General features: G+C 39.6%; 1 protein-coding gene across 1 annotated transcript in view; it reads right to left on the bottom strand.

Moving 5' to 3' along the window:
• L3MBTL3 (L3MBTL histone methyl-lysine binding protein 3) overlaps positions 1–18,102 on the bottom strand; it is a gene marked incomplete at its 3' end in the record, with an annotated part of 82,642 nt that overhangs the window by 51,033 nt on the left and 13,507 nt on the right. The window contains exons 2-8 of the mRNA XM_081998391.1: positions 15,824–15,935; positions 13,429–13,588; positions 12,300–12,438; positions 10,941–11,025; positions 8,559–8,650; positions 4,142–4,246; positions 2,353–2,488 (exon numbers count right to left, since the gene is read on the bottom strand). Coding sequence (XP_081854517.1) covers positions 2,353–2,488; positions 4,142–4,246; positions 8,559–8,650; positions 10,941–11,025; positions 12,300–12,438; positions 13,429–13,588; positions 15,824–15,935 — 829 coding nt within the window. The remainder of the gene's footprint in view (positions 1–2,352; positions 2,489–4,141; positions 4,247–8,558; positions 8,651–10,940; positions 11,026–12,299; positions 12,439–13,428; positions 13,589–15,823; positions 15,936–18,102) is intronic.

The following is an 18,102-nucleotide window of genomic DNA, read 5'->3' as shown; positions in this document are numbered from 1 at the left end:
TTGGATAAAAATACCAGAGAACAGCCCTGCTATTCAAAATCAAGAATATGTCTTGGGGATGGTAGGAATACATAGCTGCGCAGGATGACAATCAGAAGCCTGAGAATTACCATCCTCCTAACTTGTCTCCCTCAACACCTCTGATAGGTCTTTTACTTGGGAAAGTCACAGAGCCTATCCACTGCTCTGCTATCCACCACAGCATGATGAAAAAAAGTAAACACAAAAGAACAGTCTTAAGAACCAACTTAAAACTAGAAGAGAAACTGAAGAAACTTTTAATGACAGTGACCCAGAGACAGCCAGTAACTTTCCTCCAGCAGCGATAATTCATTGTTAAGAAAAGCTTAAGCTTTCTAAACAAGGCATTTAAGATGAAAAAGATGACAAACCTTCACCACAGATATAAAACTTACTAAGCATACTGTAGTAACATCAATATCTCTATAACTGGGGACTACTCATTTGCTACACGTAACTTATTACTTCAGTAGAGGCCAACCTTTTGAGAAATTCTCATTTATGTACAAGAAACTGGTATTTCTGCACAGCCAGTTATGCAGAACTATGCCTAATGAAAACTCCCATACTGGAGTGGCAGCGCAGAGTGGAGCTTGCAGAGTGCTCGCAAGAGCAGCACATGCTCCTTCAATACTCCTCCAAGGCTTAGATGCAGAAATGCCACCACCTCCCACACTGACAGGCCCTCTGCCTATTTACTTTCAGTAGCTTTACCTTCCACACCCCAGCAGTTACATTCACAGTTTTGTAATTCTCCATAATGCACTGTCTTGAGTTTGTACACTCATCATTTTGCAGCCTTTTGAAACCACATTATCCTACCCTGCACCAAAAGCAGCGTGGCCAGCAGGCTGAGGGAGGGGATTCTGCCCATCTACTTTGCTCTGGTGAGACCCCACCTGGAGTCCTGCGTCCAGCTCTGGAGCCCTCAGCACAGGGAAGACATGGACCTGTTGGAGAGGGTCCAGAGGAGGGCCACAAAAATGATCAGAGGGATGGAGCACCTCTCCTGTGAGGACAGGCTGAGAAAGTTGGGGTTGTTCAGCCTGCAGAAGAAAAGGCTGCAGGGACACCTTCCTGCAACCTCTCAGTAATTACAGGGGGCTTATAAGAAAGATGGGGACAGACTTTTTATCAGGGTCTGTTGCAATAGGACAAGGGGTAATGGTTTTAAACTAAAAGAGGACAGATATAGACTAGATAGAAGGAAGAAATTTTTCACAGAAAGGGTGGTGAAACACTGGCCCAGGTTGCCCAGAGAGGTGGTAGGTGCCCCATCCCTGGAAACACTGAAGGTCAGGTTGGACGGGGCCCTGAGCAACCTGATCTAGTTGAAGATGTCCTGCTCATTGCAAGGGGCTTGGACTAGATGGCCTTTAAAGGTGCCTTGCAACCCAAAGATTCTGTGATTCTATGATATACCCTCACTCTGCATGTCAAAACACCACATAAATTTATTTCCCACTCTCCTGTATTCAAGACTTACTCCCTTCATCCCCACATATTCCCTTCCTAGCCCAAAAGGGAGCCCATTTATTCCTTTTTTTATGGTACAGTTCAGTGCAGATGTACTCCATCTGCCAAAATAAAGGAGTTACATAATCTGAAATAGAATAATTAAGCAAGCAAATTACACATATTTCAACACATGTACATCATTTATATAAACTGTGTGCAAATTATGCTTTCAGGCTTGTAATCTTACCCTTTTTTCTCCCTCCTTATCTGTTCATTCCTCTTTTGTCTCTATTTCAAGCTTACTTTGTGGCAAGAGCACAATCTTTTTTAGTTTGTGCCAACACATGTACAATAATGGTGATCAGTATCAAGTAATGAAAATATCCTAAGACCTTCCACTAAAGGATTGTCAGCTGCCTCCGAGACTTCAGTTTAAGCACACATCACCAGTATGCTGCCATTTTACTTGCAATAAGCATTCATTTGGGGTCTAGGTTTGTTCACAGAATCACAGAATCATTAAGGTGGGAAAAGACCTTTAAGATCATCACGTCCAACCACCAACCCAACACCACCAGGCCCACTAAACCATGTCCCGAAGTGCCACGTCCACACATTTTTTTGAATACTTCCAGTGATGGTGACTCCACCACCTCTTGCTTAACTCTCTTTCCTAACGCCTTATGAATTACTCCTATGGTTCATATTATTTTCTTGTTTTCTCCAAATTTCCACTGAATAAAAAAGGTAGGATTTCAACCTCAAGACTAAATGAAGTAAAAAGCTTCTGCTAAAAAAAATAATTACAGTGTTACACAGATAATCTCAATCTCAGAGCTATGGAAAATGCACACATTTCAAACTAAACAGTACCTTTAGGTGGATGAAGCTTGTGACCTGTTTTCTCACACCATCCAACAGGATGAATGTCTGAAGAATCAGCGTTCACCCAGAAATCGTAACAATCTGGGTATCCATCAAAATGGAGCCGTATTCTGTAGCCACAAACCTAAAAGCAAGAACGTGCAACATACAACACTATGTTTTAAGATGTTTGTCCTACACATAACAGCTTCTGTTCACTATTATATATAATATCAGTGTGTTTTCAGTCAGCATTTTACTTCTGCTCAGGCCAACACTGGATGAATAAATTCATTTGATAAAAAGGAAAGAATAAAAAAGCAAAGCTATTCTCAGCCTGAGTGCCTCCTCTTCTGGTGGAAAGAATTAACTAAAAGCTGGATATTGCCATTAGTGTTCAAAAACTTGAAAACTGTTCAACCCAACATCAGAATAAAACAGAAACCCTACAGAAGCGCATGAATACATCTGATACAATCACGGACAAAGCGCAGATAATGATGCTTTTAAGCTATCTTGATTAATCAATATGCAAGAGAGCACTCAATAACTATGTTCAACAGGCTCTGCAGAGAGATACTGAGAACTGCTATTAAAGATGAGAAGTCAGTGGAGGTATGCCCCAGAATTTCATTATTCCATGAAGTAATAAGTTAACCACTGAGAGGAAGAGAAAAACTGGACACAATCCCTCTCTCTGTACCAAAGTTCTCCACATCTTCCGGAGTGCCAAATGCTGTAACTTTCCTGCATTCATCAGTGAAAATCTCTTGACATGAAGGTCACCCGGTTTTATGTTTAATTTATACTCTGACATAACTTTCAGTTTGCCATCTCAGAATTCTGTGGAATTCAGGTCATCCTGCAGTAAAACATGGCCCGTAACTTAGTGCTAAGCACAATGCACAAAGGAAATACTCAGCCACTGACACACCACCCCCAAGAAAATGGAAGAGAGAGAGATATCCACAGAAATGGGATATGATTATGGGCTGTGAAGAGATCCAGAAATGGGAACACAAAAACCTAGGCTATTAAAATATAAGCTGCAAAATTACAGCTGCCTACAATACCAGTGATACAGAGCAGAGTACCTACCTATTACCTGTTTCCCCATTTCAACTCACAAAACCAAACCCAAAAAGGATCATCAGTGAAACTACGTAAAAATTAATGTAATGTAACGTATGTTTGAAAGACATACAAAATGTAACTGAGAAACAGGTTCTAATTTATACTACTGAAAGCAAAGAAGCTACTCATCAGAAAAACTATTTAATAATCTACAGCAAAAAGACAAACTGAGTTTATACTGTATACTAACTTGTAGAAATTGACAATACAGGCAATTTCTGAGGCCACCAGATTGAAAAAACTGTAGCACAACTGCAACACAGAAAAGTGTTAGGTAATTGTATCAGTGAATGGAGCAACTGCAAGTACTATCAAACTTCTATAAAACTGCAATATATCACTTGCCATGCTTAGGTTTTTTCTACTTATTTTCCCTTTTAAATATAGATTTAAACTACAAGATTACAGAAAAAACATCATCCAACTAGTGTAATACTGTTTTCTCTAGCTGCATATGTTAAATATATGTAAATAGTCACTGCTGCATGGCACTGGATATATGTCTGTCAGGTAGATTTAATACAGCATTATTAATTTAAAAGCCATCTTCTTACACACAGTTTCTTTCTGCTTGTTAGGGAAAAGCAAGCACTTTCAGCTGCTGCTGTTTCAGTTCAGTCTCTCCTGCAACCCCGTCCCACGGCTGCTCGCGGACTCTCCTTACCTCAGCCACCGTGAGAACACAGTATATCGATTGGTGCTCAGGATCCACACCCTCCAGCTTCATGCCTACTTTGAATCCATTTTTGTTGTATGGGAAAGACTGATACTGCAATGGAAAAGAACATTTTCAATACTTCTGAAAGTATACCAGAGAAGACAGAAGAACTTTGTATGGAAAAGAACAATGATTATTTATTATTCATGTTTCTGAAAGAACTAATAAATTGCTTTAAAATAAGTTTTGCATTTTTAAAAACATACAGCACGGAACAGAAACTGATGATTGTTCAAAAAACACATTGATACTAGAATGACTTAAAACTTCAGAGTATGTAAGAAAATCATAAAGAATTACCAAAAAAGTTAATCAAGGGGAAAGAAGATGACATAATTTGTCCTCAACTTCTTTCACTAACTGTCAGTAAAACATTTTAATAATGTAATTATTTATTTTTCAGCCTGTACAGTGACACCTTGACACCTTCCTGGTGGTCATCATTCCTGTAATAGTCACAACAATGATGCTCTGTTTTGCAGGCCATCAAAGATGAACTGGAAGGCAGAAATACAAAGCATTGTTTGTATATAGGGATGGCCTCTTTGATGTAATTTTCTTCATTTATATGTTGAGTCCAGATTAGCTGGTTTTCCAGGAATATTTTTGCATCACAGGAACATGACTACCCTTACATGACATTACAACAAACCCAAAAGAACATCTTTCAAAAAACAGAAAGTGAAAACAAGGCTAAGCAGAACGGATGTTTTCAATTAGAAGGTATCAGCATCCCATGTATCATGTTCCCTGCCCTCTGTTAAAGAAGGAAGGAAGCTAGCAGATACTAAGGTTAAATTGGAGGGAATATCAGAAAAATAACTGACTAAAACTGAAGAGGGTTTTTCATGGTTTAACAAATTCAGAAGCAGACATTTTTAATGTCCCAAATGGTTACAGACAAAACACAGGAGAAGCATCTTGTATGCTCGCCCGTCCTTCTGTTCCTCTCTAGAAGCTACACGTGCTCCCTAGCCATCTGCAGTACCTCTGCAGTCAATGGGAAGAGAAGGGTACCAAAGGAGGTACTCAGAGAGGTCCCACCTACTGTGAAGGATGGGAATCCTCTCTCTGGTGGCTTTGGCTGCAACCGACATAACTGCATAACAAACCCAGGAGAAAAAATGCATGGCACGAGAGCAGGAATATGCTGTCAAGGGGAAGTGAAATGGAGAACCAGACCAGTTTAAAGCAGCCTGAAGTGGCCAGCTAACAGATGTCTAAACACAGCTCTAAGTCCCTACCTAAAACTAGCTTAGACCATTTTGTAGACATCAAAGGATCGGAGTCTCTTACTGCAGTACCTGCATTTGAAAAGTTATTTCATCCTAACATTACATCACTTAACATCCTTATTATCAATGAAAGTTTAATGAAGTTGCACTGTGCATAATCATAGATATTTCCTCAGGAGGAATGCAAAAGCAGAGCATTTATCAATAAACTGAAATTTTTAAAGTTCATCTTGGTGCACAGACGTGCAGTTAATGCCATCTGTATCATAAATACCCTACAGATAAAAAACCTCCGTGGAAAACGGAAATGCTAGAAATGCTGACACACTGAGGAACAGTGGCCAAAAATGTAACAGATTTTTCAAAAGCAAGCACAAATAAAATTACAAAGAAAGGAAACAATTAAAAAGACACAGATATGTTTATTCTTTTATTATAATGAACATTACTGCACAAACAATACAAAATTCTACAAAGAATACACTAAAAATTAAGCAATAACCACACAGGTATTCTCTGAAATCTGAGACATGAATTATTCACTGTTCTTCCCATTGTCAAACCTAAAACTTTGAAGGCAATACAACCTTTAGTTTGATTTCTGTTTCAGCAAAATAATAGGCAATTTTTAGATGACTAGTAACTTTAATACTAGTTAACAGATTTCAGTTTTGTGCATTATTCTCAATATATCACCCAAGGTAAAGCTACGACAAGTTTAGTAATCACATATTACTTTTACAACAAACATTTAAAGACACTTTGTTAAGGACAGATAGAAGAACAAAATAAGAGTAAGGTAAAAGGAGTCAGCAATGAAGCAGATGGCAGACTGACGATTGGAAATGTTTATGTATGGTGCAAGAACATACACAAAACCCAAAAGATTACCTCAGGGGAGCTGGAGATTGAAAATACCAAAATTCAAGGGTCAATAATTTTGTTTTACTGGACCAGCTTATCAGTCACAGCCTAGAAATTACTCTAAGATTTAAGTACCAGGAAGTGGCAAGGACTCTCCATTATCCTGACCATTCCTAACTAACGGTATGAAAAAACACTGTGAAAAGTGCTGCTTCTGAGCTGGAAAAATAAGAGATAAAAAGAGTAATTCTCACAATCACAAACAGAAATCAAGGATTCAAAATTGGTGGTGATATTTGTTTGGGGGTTTTTTAACCTTACTGTTCCTGTGGCTTGCTTGTCCATCTTTGAAATGGAGAAATATTACCTGGCCACTTCTGAGTGTTATTATTAAGAATTCTCTCTCTGCTACAGGCTTTAAATACCGCACACAAAATAAAACCCTAGAGTTACTCAGGGGCTAAAGACTTATGTAAGACAAAAATGTAAGACAGAAAGAAAATATTAAATAAGATGCACTGAATGAGAAAGTCACACTGTGGAAAAAAATAAAGGGAACACTACATCATCACGTAACTCCAGACTTTACCACCACGTGCAGTGCCTAGAAGGGCTGGTATATGCCCGTGTGCCACAAGAGCATTCCATGGAACTTCAGACAGGCAAAGCAACGCTTTGTAAATCAACCTTCTCGACAGAGACACTATTTCTCCAGATTTTGTTCTTGTTAATCTTTCAGCCAGTATATAGCACAGGGGGATATAACTAAGGATGGTCAGGTAACTGCTGTTCTTGGCACCTACAAATCTATGGATTCTGTACATTGCAATCTTAGTTCTTTTGTACCTCAGTAACATCTAAAAGCGCCAATTAAAGGTCAGCATCACACGCACATTTCAGATGAAAAGCTAATCCCTGCACAAAAGATTTAATAGTTTAAGTATAAAGCTGTCATGGTTTAGCCCCAGCCGGCAACCAAGCACCATGCAGCCGCTCGCTCACTCCCCCACAGTGGGATGGGGGATCAGAGGAGTAAAAGTGAGGAAACTCATGGTTTGAGATAAAGACAGTTTAACAGGTAAAGCAAAAGCCGCGCACACAAGCAAAGCAGAACAAGGAATTCATTCACCACTCCCCACGGGCAGGCAGGTATTCAGCCATCTCCAGGGAAGCAGGGCTGCAACACGTGTAATGGTTTCTTGGGAAGACAGATGCCATCACTCCCAACATCCCTCCACCCCTTCCTTCTTCTTCATCCCAGCTTTATATACCGAGCATGACATCATATGGTATGGAATATCTCTGGCCAGCCTGGGCCAGCTGTCCCGGCTGTGCCCCCTCCCAGCTCCCTGGACACCCCCAGCCTTCTTGCTGGCAGGCCAGCACAAGAAGCTGGACTGTCCTTGACCGCCCAGCAGCAGCTCAAAACATCAGCACGTTATCAACATTTTCTCATCCCAAACCCAAACCATAGCTTCACGCTAGCTTCTGTGAAGAAAATTAACTCTATCCTGGCTGAAACAAGGACAAAAGCAACCAGAAAGAAATTGATGCAGGAACAGACTACAAGTAAGAATAGAATTACCAAAAACTAATACTACAGAACTACAGCAGCTGAGACATGTTTACATATTTTGCCAGGTTTTGCAAGAGAAGAGAACAGCATAGAAGCTTTGTGGATTTGCATACAGAGCTGTCTTCGAAGCAAGGGAGACAGCACTAGAGAAAGCACTGGAATGGCAAATGACAAAGACTACCATAGCAGGCAAAGGACAAGCAAGAGATGATGATGTGACATCCCATCAGATGATGGGCAAAATGGGAACAAGCCAAACTCGTATGTGATGTAGTAACAAAAGGTAAGGTCAGCAGGGGCTGCAAAGACAGGCAATATAATCAAAGCAACAAACAAAAAGATGACCTTTGTACCACCTTTCCAAACCTATTTAAAAAGAATGATATGGCATGAAAAAATGAGGGTATGTATCAGATTTTTAGCTTCAGAGATTAGAAGGAAAGGCATCTGTTTTCTGTAGTCTCAGTTGACAGCATTCATCTAAAACTACAGAATTCTCTGAAAAAGCAGAGAAAGATAACTGATTTCACATGTTCTGACTATCTTGACAACTGCTGATGGACAGCATTATTTTAATGATGTAGGTTTTCCCCCAGAGAGGTGCAAATATTCAAAAATTTTTTAATTGATTTCCTAGAAATTTCATGATCTTAGGTGGTTGACTGATTTAAACTTCAGAAGGTCATACCTCTTTAAAAAGCTTAGTAGGTACTGCCACGGCCTTTTCTTCCTCCAGATAGGATGCCCAACACCATGCTTGCCTTCCTTTAGAGGGTACAGCTGTAAAGAAACACACAATAGCAAAAGAATTCTGTAACTTAATTTCTCAAGGAAAAAAACAAAGCAGCACTTCGAAGTTTATAATACACCTGTCTCAAATCTATTTTATTAAATGAATTCATGGTGTTTCTCAGGATTTATTTCAGGAAAAGAAATAGCTTTGTAGGTTTAATGGCACCAGGAACAGGAAGGTTCCTGGTTTGTATAGAAAGGTTTCCAGCATTTCAAATCTTGATTAGTAACAAGAAAGAGCTCTTTCAGGTGAGAAGAACAACCTACAAAGTCTTGCCCCCTGTCCCTTTTCCCTTATCGCTCACAAGAAGCATTAAGATATACAATTTGCAAATGAGTAAAAAAGATCAGTTCAAACCACAAAGTAGCTCAATTTTTTTTTCTTCCTGAGAATATCTTTTCCTGGAAAGCATTTTCAAATGGATAGCACTCATGACACGATTTTTTCATCACAGTTGAAATACTTTATTTTTTGACAGTATTCAGAATGTTTCTAACCTACTCCATCACTTTGTAGTTTGATGTTTTTGGGTTGAGAGGCAGTGATGTAGCAGTAATTTCTCCAAGCCATCAAAACTGTCACCAGTGCTCTTTTCCCCCATCATGTCATTAGCATATGACAGAAATGTGCAATTTCAGGTTTGCTCATATAATATGAACACTCACACACACTTGCATTAGTAATTGTAATAATGGCTATAGTCCATCTTAATATTGGCTACAGTCACATCAGTGAGTAGCAGTTTTTAGGCCTTGAAAATAAGGTACTAACTGCACAAGCAAAAGCCAGGAACTTCGAAAACAGATGGCCTGTGAGGCTGGCCATGTATGTATCTACTTTCATACACCTCCACTCTGCTCTACTGATCTTCACCTAAAATGCCTCCCTCTGTACATGCAGCTAGCATTTCAGACCATAAGCTCATGCTGCCAGGAGGATTTCTCACAGTCCACAGTATGATTCTGGCCTCATCCTGATTGTGGGTTACTCACAAGAGAAATAAGTCCTTTAAGTAACAGTCTGGCTAGAGCATTTTTATGATTAGAACATGACCCATAACAATAGCGATGTCAAACTCTCCTGAAGAAAGCTAATGCAACCAAAAGATAACAAATTTTAGAACGCTATTAAAGCACATTCATTTTATTTGTGATTTACCCAGGCTTTATCTATTCCATTTAAGAGATGTATTGCTCAGCACAGTAATACACAGTTATGTGCTTGGTTCTGAATTTAAATTGGTCTTTCATAGGAAATCTCTTGTGATGGAACTGACATTTTCCCAAATAAAAAAACCAGAAGAAATCTGTACAGATCATTTTGTCAGTGGACAGCAGTGATTTCCATAAAGCGTCAGCTTTGTGCTTGTATCTCACATACTTCTTATCATCTCATCTTTGGAAACAACTGTAGAAATAATATTTATATTTCAGGAGTAATTCTATCTCCAGGGGCGGATATTCCATAACTTTTTATGTGTTGTATCTTCAATCAGTATTTCATCTGCCTAGCGTGCAGCAGACCTACTTGGAGCTCTGTGCTGATTAGTGGCCCAGCAACTGCTGGTAATGGCTCCCAGTCTACCGTAAGAAACACTTTGAAGGGCAAGATGTAGGTTTGTGCTTCGTTTACCACTGAGGTATAATAGCTGCTGATTCTCCAATTCTTCCTAAAAGTATCTATCATACAAATAGCTTGAAAAAACAGCACTCATTTAAAATATGTTTTATTGTGCTGCTTGATGCATCATATGTCCCTTTGGACTGATTATAGCAATTATTCCTAAATAGTTCCATGAATGTGTCTATTTCCAGCATATACTGTAGGTAGAAAACTGATCCCCAAGGAAAAAAAAGTAAACTTTCACTTCTGCTTCATACATGTCTTTCAACATCTGGGAACTCAATGGGCCTGACTCCCTTTAATACCAGCGCTCTTTATAGAGATGAATAAAATCCCTAAAATGTGCATCAATGACATTTACACTCACTTTATCCTCCTCCACACTGCCAGACATATATAAACTGGCTCTTTGTACAAGGTAATCAATCTCCAAGTGATGGGTTTTTTTCCCAGTTTTCACTTGGCGCTCTCAGTTCTTCAACCCTCAAAACTTAATTGCTATAAGTAACACTGGCACTCTCTTTTTACAGAATTGAAAAAATATATTCAATAGGGAATACAAATGCAGTGAAACAGTGCTAGCAATTCACAATAAGAGATGGGTATTACCTATAGAACTGATAGTTGAGATTTTTGCTTCATAATCTAACTTACTTTGCTTCAAAACTGTTATTTCCCCTTTTCTTTTTCTCCTGGCTCTCTGTGAGACTCTCAAGATCCTTCCTTCAGGCTTGTCCTCCTAAATTAAAACAAACAAAAAAAAAAAAAAAAAAAAAGAGTACAGTAACCTCATTAGTTCAGAAGTCTAGTACAGTAAAACTGGAGATACCCAAGGTTTAACTGTGATGTCATTTAAATAGCTACTGACACAGCACTCCACTATCTCAAGCAAACCTGCGGACGTCCAATAAAAACAAAGCAAGCCATCAGTGACAAATCACAGCAAACATGGTGACAATGACAAACAGAAGGACTCTCAACACCCAGCACTCAGCCAGCCAGCCTTGTCTAAGCCAGGGACAGATCACAAAGCCTTCAGCAGGCCTCGCTGAGCCGGAGATAAATAGCAGTATCTTTGATATGTTCATGCTTCCAAAATAATTTAAAGGAAAACCTCTCACAGCTTTAGTCTGCTTTTTTCAAATGTACGATTTTTTTACTAAATATAAAATGCCACTGTTCTTTTTTATTTATCTCACTGTGTATTAACAGTTTTGTTAGCACCTGACTACAGGAACAAAATAAGTACTCATTTGGGAGGGCAGATACATGGAGGCAAAGAAGGTGTCCCCTAACTTTTGCCTAAGATACTGCTAGACAGAGAGCTAGAATTCCCTTCTGACAACTCTAGTGTCTTCAGCCTTTTGACAATTTGGCAGTTGCAGAGCTCTCCCCTTCTCCCTCAAAACTGTGCTCCTCCCAGCAGTGTCACAGCTATTGGGAAGAAAACAAGTATTACAGGAAAACAAACATTATGGGAAGGTACTGTGATAAGTTTATTCTAAAACGAGGAATAAATCCAAAAGGAAAAAAACCAAAAGGTGCCCCAAAACACATTACACTGCAACACAAAACAAAACCCGACCTTCAGCTATGATTTTCTAATGCAAATTACATTAAGAAAATCAAAAGTATTCTCTTCTTAACTGTAATGTAGCTTTCTTTGTAAATACATTATTGGTCTATAGTAATTTATTTATGTGCAGAGTGACAAAGCACTGGGAAATATGTACTCCTATTTTTCTATACTGAAGACATTGCAAGTCTAGGTTACTATCATTTAAATTCTTTTTGTCCTGTTCTTAAAGAAGGAGGGAAAAGAGATAAAAACAACTGTTATCAGTTCATTGTCAATAAATACAATTCACTAATGAGGCATAATTAAACCAGTAAGTGAATTATTGTGTCTCTGTGTCACTTCCCTTTGTAGACTAATGAAGTTACTGACATTTCGATATAAGGCAAAACTCCCACCAAAATACTTGCGGGTATGGGTTTATGATGCATACTAACAGTTTCATCAGGATTCTCTCTCTTCTCCCCATCATCCCTGGACTCTTCTTTGAGAGGTAACTTTGCTTTTCTTTTCCGAATGCCTTTGGAATCATCTTCGCCATTGCATTCCACGCTGGGCTTTTCCTCCTTTGGTTCTCTATTACAAGAGTAACACAATGACACAAAGCCAATATTATTTCACTTCTCATATTCGTAAAAAAAGCGAGTAAATCTGAAGGTCAAGTGTTTGTAGCTCCCAGAGTATTATAGCAAATATATTCTTAGAAATACTACTGAAAATTACATATGTCAAAAGAATTAATCTGAAAGACACACAATAGCAACTGCAAAAGTAAAGCTGTCAGCTTACGCTGAACAAGTTCTGTACATTTTAAACAGTGTGGCTTTTCCCATGTACCATCAAATCTTATGGAGATGCAAACTGTGAAATGTTTAGGACCGCGGGGGAGTTTACAGAAAGGAAAGCAAAGGTAATTCTTAAGACTGAAATTGGAGAAAGCTAGTATTAGACTGTACAAATTGCTAAAAAAGCAATCAGAACAGAAAACTGAAGCAATTAGCTAAAAATGAAGGAAAATGCACAAAATCATAGATGTTAAAAATTGCCATAATGCAGTAATACTCAATACAGAATGGACAAACTAACACAAACCTTTTATGACGAGATTAACTGCACTAGCTAAAAGAAAAGGAACTGAAAACTACAGTATGCTCATGTTTTCACTCACTGTTATCTATAACAAAGCTCTTGCACTTAATTATAATTTAACTTACCACACCAACCATCTCATTACTGATTATCTTAATTCCAATGATTATGAAACAGGGTGGGAGTCTGACACTGATTCATGCATCCCACAGACTGTTTTACCACTCGCATCTGACAGCGGAACGCAGCACACTGAGCAAAAAAGACTGCCTTCAACATCAGTGTTAGACAAAACCAAACATTGTTAACCTATTTACATGAAAAACAGTGAAAGAACATTATAAACCAATGGAGACTCAGCAAAACATGGCTTCTTGTATCTCCTTTGCCCCACCATTAACGTTTTATCCCACCACTTTTATCTTATGCTGCATTTATGCCAAATTCTTTGTTTCTATGCTTTATAATAGCACCTACTTGTTTTTTACTTGCTGGGCACATTTCTGGCTGCAAAATTTCCCTTCAGGAACAAATTCTTCTATGGTACCATAGCGGTAACAGTTTTCACAGAAAACAAGTCCATCCATTTTTGCAGTTTCCTTCAACCTTGTGGGGATCCCTGTCTTTTCTGAAAAGGCTGCACAATGAAAAAAGTAACTTCACTTAGGTAGAGGCGATACATTTCCAACCATCCTCATTAGGCCTTGCCAAGCAAACAGAAAAACAGAGTCACACCCATCTTGTTAGAATGAAGAACTGTGAGTTAGTGTCTGTATAGGGTCCATATTCCTGACAAGAAGTTGGGTTTTTGTAATTTGCAACACAAGACAGACAAATCCACCGATTTCATGCTTCTGTCATCAGTGGAACATCGACACTGCTTGATGTGGCTACCCGTGCAGGAGTGAATTTTGTGACAGGCACCATGCTGACTGCCCACAGAGTCATCACTGCATGGAGTCCATCACTGCATGTCCTGCTGACGTGCCTCATTTTTGACCTATATATAGGGTCATTTGGGAAAAAGGGTTGGGGGGGGGAGTTATCTTTCAATAGATGAACTTATTTCTAGAAGTAAATCACTGACTACATTTTACAGTCTGTCATAGCAGTAGCTATGGCTCAACCTGCCTGAAGTCTACCAGAAGTAAAAAAAAAAAAAAAAAAAAAATCACTAACTTGTAACAAGGAAATTTTCAAATACTAAGTTACTCACTCATCCTACACAAACTACAATTGTCCCACAAGAGGTGTGTAGTCTAGGAGAAGATGCCGTTCCTTTAACTCATAGGCAAGTATGAAGCACTGTCAGATTCTCCAGCTTCTAGCGAAGGTCGTTGACTTTTCACCCCCCAAAAGGCAAATTTCAAGTCACAAACTCTTTCTTTTGCTTGAGCACTGTACTGCCTTTGAAAGCAGAGTCAAATGAACTCTTGTATGCAGTCTATCTCCACGAGAAGAAGATATAATTTACATGTTATATTTACACTCCAGCATCATTAGTGATTTAAAACAACTATATCCTCTCACAATGGAAAATTTTAGCAATATTTTTATCTTTGGGGAGCATTAAATCAATCCAGGGCAGTGTAAGGTAGTAGTAGGATGCTTACTTGGTATGTTTTTGTGTCCATAAGCACACTTTAATTCAGTAGCAATATTACTTTTTTTAGGTCTACCAGACCGCAGGGGATGAAGTTGTATGCTTTACTGTAGATAACCGTGATCTCTCAGTCTAAGGAGAGAACCTGTTATGCTGTCACACTGTTGCCACTCTGATCACAGATTTGAATCTTGAATACCTGTCACTGCCTTGGAGACAGACCTACAGAACAGAGTAGCTGCTGTCTGAAGCTTCAGACCTCACAGCTGAGGCCAAAACTACTTTTCCCACTGGTGTAAATGTTTCACCTATTCACAAGAGTAACATGACAATTAAGACTTAAAGGTGGGGGAGTAGCAAAGAAAAACTTTCACTGACTTTGCTTATCATGCTTATAATGATGATTATTAAACCAAAATTCTGAAGTCTGCTTTTCAAAGGACTTACAGAATGCATACCTTGATAAAGTATAATATCAATAAGGAGAAAAACCTAGGTAGTTGTAAGTAATTGCAAAACCAGTTGTGATACTCTCTTTCATGCTACTCCATCATTTCTGGAGTCAGTGTATAAAGATTTTCAGAATTTATGACCATGTAAGCCAACTTTCCTTGAACAAAAAAGGTGCTTCCTTACACGAGTATTTTAAATCCAGGAAACAACTCATTTGGTAGACAGATACTACAACTATTAGAATTTTATCATTCAAGATAAACATAAATTGTTACTACATGCTAATTTTAATACTGAAAAAAAGCACAGTCAGCAGGAGCAAGGCAACAGTGCAGACATACATTTACATCAGTGGTAGCAGCTGAGCAGCAGCATCATGTGAAGGCACTTTACAGTGCGCGGTACTTCAGTCACAAATGAACTGTAGGCAGTCAGTAAAGTCTGTGGGCAGGCTGCAGAACCAGCTCAACAAAAAAAACATGCAAAAAATTCTCAATAATTTAAAGTAACAAATGGACTACTTTGCAAATTAAACAGAGGGAAAACACTGATTCTGAACTTAGAAATAGTTACTGTTAGAAAAAATTGGAGCTGTGATTAAACTTCAGATGTTTAACAGTGGAGTTATTTCCTTTTAACTTAAAATGCATTTATTTTCATACTTATTCACAAACCAAGAAATATGTAACATCATCAAAGATATGTACATTAAAGCAGTAAGGGTTTTTTTTTATTTTGGGGGGCAATCTTTAAGAAAAACTGATATATTAAACAAAACAGTCTATGACAGAAAACGTTTACTGCTGCTTAACTGACCTTCTTGAGCCGTTGGAACCATCCAGGTTGTGGTAGCAGTTGCCTTTTTAACACTTTCCATTTCAGATTCATCTGTAATCACTTCCAGGGCCCCGAATTCATTCACTCTAAACTATAACACAAAACAAATGGCATACAGTATAGTAAAGATTTACTAACACTCTCTTACAGTGGCATCTTCTATATCGCCGAGGTAGTTTTTACATGGTGTCCTCACCACATGACCTAATTTCTACGTGTTTCTGCTTTGCCCCAAGGAACTGGAAACAAGCCTTTGTTGTTTCTATCAAGCAAAATGCAAACTCATTTTGTTATCTAAAAATATTAGTTTGCAAGAGATACTGATATAGATGCCTCCACATGCAGCTCGATACCTAACTTACATGTAAGAATCAAAAAAATCAGTAACAGAAGTTCATGGGAAGATCTCCTAACCGTATGCTTTTCATTGCCAGCAAAATAACGCGCCCCAGTCGCTGAGTGTTTTTGCCAAGGAAAAGGGAACTGAACATCAAATACAAATGCTTCACCAAGGACAGAAATTTCAGCATCCTCCAAAAACACAGTAATTCTCTGCTGTAGACAGCACGTAAACAAACATCTCAAGGCAGTTTATGAGCTGTTTAATTACACGCTGAACATGGTATTACTGTCAGCCAGAAGCAAGGCTCAACAACACCCCACATGCTGTGCTTACACAGGAGCACCAGGAGTTATACCCATCCTGCTGCCCACAGAAAAGCATCTTCCACACGCTGCAATGGTTACAGCGCTACCAGACGGAAGTAAATGCCAGCTCCCCAGTCGTTTCGTGGTTTGCAGGTTTTGGTTACACGGGTCGAACTCAAGGCCACGTTCTGTCCCTGACCGTCCGCTCTCAACCGCCATGGGGTGTGACCCTCTGAGCTTTGCCACAGGAGGACAGGCCTCCAGCAGCGAGGTGCTCTCACCAACCGAACAGCTACGCCTGAGAGTGTCTTTCAAAGCTCCCCAGCAACGAATATGCCTTCAGGGCAGTAGCAGGAAGCCGATGTCTGTTTCTCTGGTCAGGCAACTTTACGCTGGGAAAATGAGAAGGGGAACAATTGCCTGGCGCTGCACTGTTCTTCCCTGTGGGTGAATTCGCTCCCACTCACTTTGGACCCTGCTACGGTATAGTACCGAAAATAAGCCATTCTGACTGAAAGCCAAGGTGAGCCCCACAACGTACATACCACAACAGTGTGTTTTCACTGATACAGTCCTTCCAGCCTCAGCATTTCCAAAGAGCCACTCGGTCCTAAGGAATGCAAGCAGCTCAGAAACAATAAGGTGAGGGGAGGGAGAGGAAGACAAGGAGGACCTCACGCAGTCGTATGACTTCTGGAGCCAAGATTTTTACTTGCGATCAGGTACGCTCACAACAGACAAACTGTCGATAAATCCATCTGGACTGAAAGGCCAGGAGTTCAGCTTTGAACCGTAACCAAACGCAGTAACACCACGTGCTCTTGCTCCAGTCTGTGGACAGACATTCACGCTGTTCCACCCAAAGAAAAGCAGTGGAGTTACCACGCAGAAGTGGATCCTTATGTCTTATGGCTGACTTACGTACCCAGCCTGGTTCCTGTTTTGGTTAAGATCATTCTTGCTATCAGTGATTTGGTGCCTTTGTGACAGGTGGATGCCAGAGGGAAAACCTTCCTTGATCCCAAGAGCTGTAACTCTGCAAGAGTTGGCCCAGCAAGCAGGCTGCGAGCGCAGAGTAAAACACAGCCCACCAACCGACAGGTCACAGGGAGGTTATAACCAACTTCTGGAAACACCCTCCTGCACCTTCACAGAACCACAGAATCATTAAGGTTGGAAAAGACCTTCAAGATCATCAAGTCCAACCATCAACCCAACACCACCATACCCACTAAACCATGTCCCAAAGTGCCAAATCCACAGGCTTTTTGAACACCGTCAGTGATGGTGACTCCACCACCTCCCTTGGCAACGCGTTCCAATGCCTGACCACCCTCTCTGTAAAGAAATTTTTCCTAATATCCAATCTAAACCTCCCCTGGCACAACTTGAGGCCATTTCCTCTTGTCTTATCGCTGGTCACTTGGGAGAAGAGACCAACACCCACCTTGCCACAACCCCCTTTCAGGTAGTTGTAGAGAGCGAAATACCTTCATACAGTATCAGCCGGAACATCCGTACACCAAAGGTATTTCTGAACAGTCCAATTAACACCTGGGATATTTCTGTATGATATGACTGATGTTCAGCCCTGACACTATACATACCTT

This window comes from Phaethon aethereus (genome assembly GCF_964289735.1).
Source record: "Phaethon aethereus genome assembly, chromosome: 3".
In the NCBI taxonomy this organism is placed as follows: Eukaryota; Metazoa; Chordata; class Aves; order Phaethontiformes; family Phaethontidae; genus Phaethon; species Phaethon aethereus.
This window is presented reverse-complemented; position numbering and strand designations above follow the sequence as displayed.